The following is a 3881-nucleotide window of genomic DNA, read 5'->3' as shown; positions in this document are numbered from 1 at the left end:
TATTGCAGAGAAGCAGGAAGCATGTTTGCTAGGGTAGAGGAAAAACTAGAACATGTAATTCACAGCACCAGATATAAGACAAATGGCATTTTACTAATAATGAAAATTAATAGGTGTAAATTTGAAAAAAAAACAATCTTTAGCTACTGTAATTATATTTCCCCCTCATGAGATATATGGATTTTAAAAATGTAACTAAATGTATTCTAAGATATTAACAAAACTCTGAGAATTACAGAATTAATTGTTGTGTATATTAGTGCTTAAATCCATTATTATTATTATTATTATTATTATTAATGACCTCACATGTTAAGAGAATGAGAGTTGCACTGGGTGGGTATAAATTAGTCTCCATTAGGTTAACTCTGTGACATTGGGCAAGATTCACTAATCTTTTGTATCTCCTATTTCTCATGTACAAAAAGAGACTTATAATATTGCCTATTAGGATGTGAATAGTATAATGCAGGAAAAATATATACCACAGTGCTTGGAGAGCCTAGGAAACGATCACCATCATATAGTACTTCTTAGTACTTGTCATGTTTGCTCACCATTACCTTCCTTAGGTGTCTAGCACACACATAAAATGTCTGTGACATTTTTTTCCCCACTGTTTTTGTGAGAATAATACTCTGAGGAAACTTTTTGATTGAGGATCAAAGGAAAATATTTATTATTTTAAATTCCTTCTGGAGATGCTATTTTTTGATATTCATACAGCAAGATTATTTCAAGGGAGAGAATTTGGGCTGTATATATGTCCAGTGGAATACAAAGTGAGGCAATGTAGTGTTGAGGAGCAACAATAATCTGACTTCAAGACACCTATGTTCTATCCCAAGATTCATCAGTGAGTAGCTGAGGAAGCCCTGTACTTTACTGACCTCATCTGACAAAGGTAATCATATTAATACTCTTGTGAGAATACCTGCTTATCTCCCTCACTGATTTGTGGTGAGGTTCAGATAAAATCACGCATACAATGACACTATGATAGTTTTATAGCACTGAGTATAAATTATTGGTTGGGGTATTGAGCCCCTATCCCAGTGGAGACTAGGTGGAGCAGAGCATGAACAGACATTTCTGCCTATGGCAGTGTCTGTGAGAATGGAACCCAACTGTATTAAATAGATCCTTTGTCTCCAATGGTCGCACAGGTTTTGGATTACTCTGGTTTCATGTTTTAATTTTGGACAGGTATCAAATAACTTCTTGCTGTGAATGATAAAGAATGGAACATTCTGAGATATGATTCGACAGCTGGACTAGTGCAGTTTTATCTACTATTCAGTTATGTGAGTTTGAAGAGGGGTTTGGAGGGGAAGTTGAGTAGAATTGCACTGGAGTTGTTGCCTAAACTTTTACTTAGAAGATCTAGACTGGGTATCTATTTTAAGTTTTCTTTCCTCCCCCCTGCCCCATGCATTTGGGTTCATTTCACTTTGCATGAGGTTAATATTATTTCCATCAGATGACCTGCTGTTAAATTGTTCCCCAAATCTAGTATGGTGTCCAGAATATTCATCTGGTTCTGTTGGGATCCTGTGAATCTGAGTGTTAGGTAGAGGTTTACTCTGCTGTGGTTTGTTTTATTACTTTCATCGGAGATGTCTTCTCAGTTTTACAACCTGATTTTTTCAATATTAGAGGGTTTATTTAAAGTTCTCAATATTTACCTGCCTTTTTTTTTTCTTCTGTAGATGCTGGCACTAGGAAAGTCGGGTAGAGTTAAAACCATGCTACCTACTTGGAAATATCCTCTGTTTTTTTCCCTTGAAAATTACTTTTTAAAGTTTCCCACACACTCAGGAGATTCAATTATTTTATTTTTATTTTTTGGCACTGTTGACTATTTTTACTAATTTATGGTATTTTTTAATTCTTTCCATTAGTTCTGTGAAGGAATAGTTAATGGAAATTGGGAAATAAATTTTGTGGTTTTTCTCTAGAAGTTGTGTCTAGAGGAAGTTAATATGTAAATAAATGTATTTACTATAAACAATAAAGGAGATACATCTGAAAGGTAAGTCCCTGTAATTATCCAATAAATGGTTAATGACAGAAGTAATCTTAGTTTTTGAATATTAAGTTACTCTTCTTGAGATCATTAGTTAGTAAGCAGCAAACCTAGAACTCCATACAGTCTTTTGATGTCTTTTGACTTGACATCAAGTCCAACTCACTTTTTGCTATGCTTTTCATCTTGCACTCTTCTGTTAGAGCTTGTATGTGTATATGTCAGCAAAACAATGTTGATAGCTCTATCATGTATTCATTCAAACACATGTCATGTTCTGTCTTTTCTCTTTTTGCAGCTCAAATGATCAGATATATGAAAGAGGTTCCAGACAGGAATCAAACTGAAGTGACAGAATTTATTCTCTTAGGACTCTCGGACAATTCAGATCTACAAGTTGTCCTCTTTGGAATGTTTCTGCTAATTTATATGGCAACTATGGTGGGTAATTTGGGGATGATTGTGTTGATTAAGATTGATCCTAGTCTCCACACTCCCATGTACTTCTTTCTCAGCAGCCTTTCCTTTGTTGATGCCTCTTACTCTTCTTCTGTTACTCCTAAGATGCTAGTGAACCTTGTGGCTGAAAATAAGGCCATTTCTTTTAATGGATGTGCTACCCAGTTCTACTTCTTTGGCTCCTTCTTGGGGACTGAATGCTTCCTCTTGGCTATGATGGCATATGACCGCTATGCTGCCATATGGAACCCTCTGTTATACCCAGTTCTCATGTCTGAGAGAATTTGTTTTTTGCTAGTAGCAACTTCATTCTTAGCAGGCTTTGGGAATGCAGCTATCCACACAGGAATGACTTTCAGATTGTCTTTTTGTGGCCATAATAAGATCAATCATTTCTACTGTGACACCCCACCCCTGCTCAAACTTTCTTGCTCTGATACCCACATCAATGGCATTGTGATCATGGCTTTCTCTAGTTTTAATGTCATCAGCTGTGTTATGATTGTCCTTATTTCCTACCTGTGTATCCTCATTGCCATTTTGAGAATGCCCTCAGTAGAAGGCAGACATAAAGCCTTTTCTACCTGTGCCTCCCATCTCATGGCTGTCACCATATTCTTTGGGACAATTCTCTTCATGTACTTGCGCCCGACTTCTAGTTACTCAATGGAGCAGGACAAGATTGTTTCTGTTTTTTATACTGTAGTGATCCCTATGCTAAATCCTCTCATTTACAGCTTGAAAAATAAGGATGTGAAAGGAGCCCTAAAGAAGATCTTAGAGAAACGCTGTAAAGCTATGTGACACATCATCTTGTTATATAGAAAACATGTTTGCATGTTAATTTTGCTGATGACTTTTAAGCTCTCTTTCCATGTTAAAGTAGATTGCTTAAAATAAAGTATACTCCTTAATATGGTTTCTCATATGTGTATCCATGGGCGTAGATGATGATTCAACACAGTGGGGGAGGGAAGTGTCTGGTAAAGTATCAAAATACTTGGTGTTGGCTGGCCTAAGCTTAAGTTCCAATTTCAATATTTAGTTTTTCTTAAAATCAGTTTTATTTTGTTCCGGTCCAGCCACGACGAGTCTATTACGTGGTCCTCGAATGGGAAAAGGTAAGGAATTAAATAAATGATAGAGAATTAAAGATATATACATAAAGATGGATTAAGGAGGACCACACGGCGAATAGTCACTACTGTAACTAAGCCGATACAATGGCGGCTCCCAGAAGCACATCCATATTTATTTAGGGAAAAAAACGTGGTTCATTAGCAATTCAGTTGTTTCCAAGAAAACTCAAAGACAACCCCCATCATACCATTTAGATCTAACTTTACACCAATAAGAAACTAGCTTCTAACCTCCTCCGGAGAACATGGGTGGGACA

General features: G+C 36.4%; 1 protein-coding gene across 1 annotated transcript; it reads left to right on the top strand.

The window, feature by feature from the left end:
* The first annotated feature begins 2200 nt into the window (after positions 1-2200).
* Positions 2201-3290, top strand: LOC136320812 (olfactory receptor 5AP2). The gene has a single exon (XM_066253960.1). It carries the CDS (start codon positions 2201-2203, stop codon positions 3287-3289), a length of 1089 nt encoding a protein of 362 aa, XP_066110057.1. The 3' UTR covers position 3290.
* The last annotated feature ends 591 nt before the right edge of the window (positions 3291-3881 follow it).

Source organism: Saccopteryx bilineata, chromosome 1, assembly GCF_036850765.1.
Source record: "Saccopteryx bilineata isolate mSacBil1 chromosome 1, mSacBil1_pri_phased_curated, whole genome shotgun sequence".
In the NCBI taxonomy this organism is placed as follows: Eukaryota; Metazoa; Chordata; class Mammalia; order Chiroptera; family Emballonuridae; genus Saccopteryx; species Saccopteryx bilineata.
The sequence above is the reverse complement of the archived record's forward strand: the minus strand, read 5'-3'. Positions and strand labels throughout refer to the sequence as shown.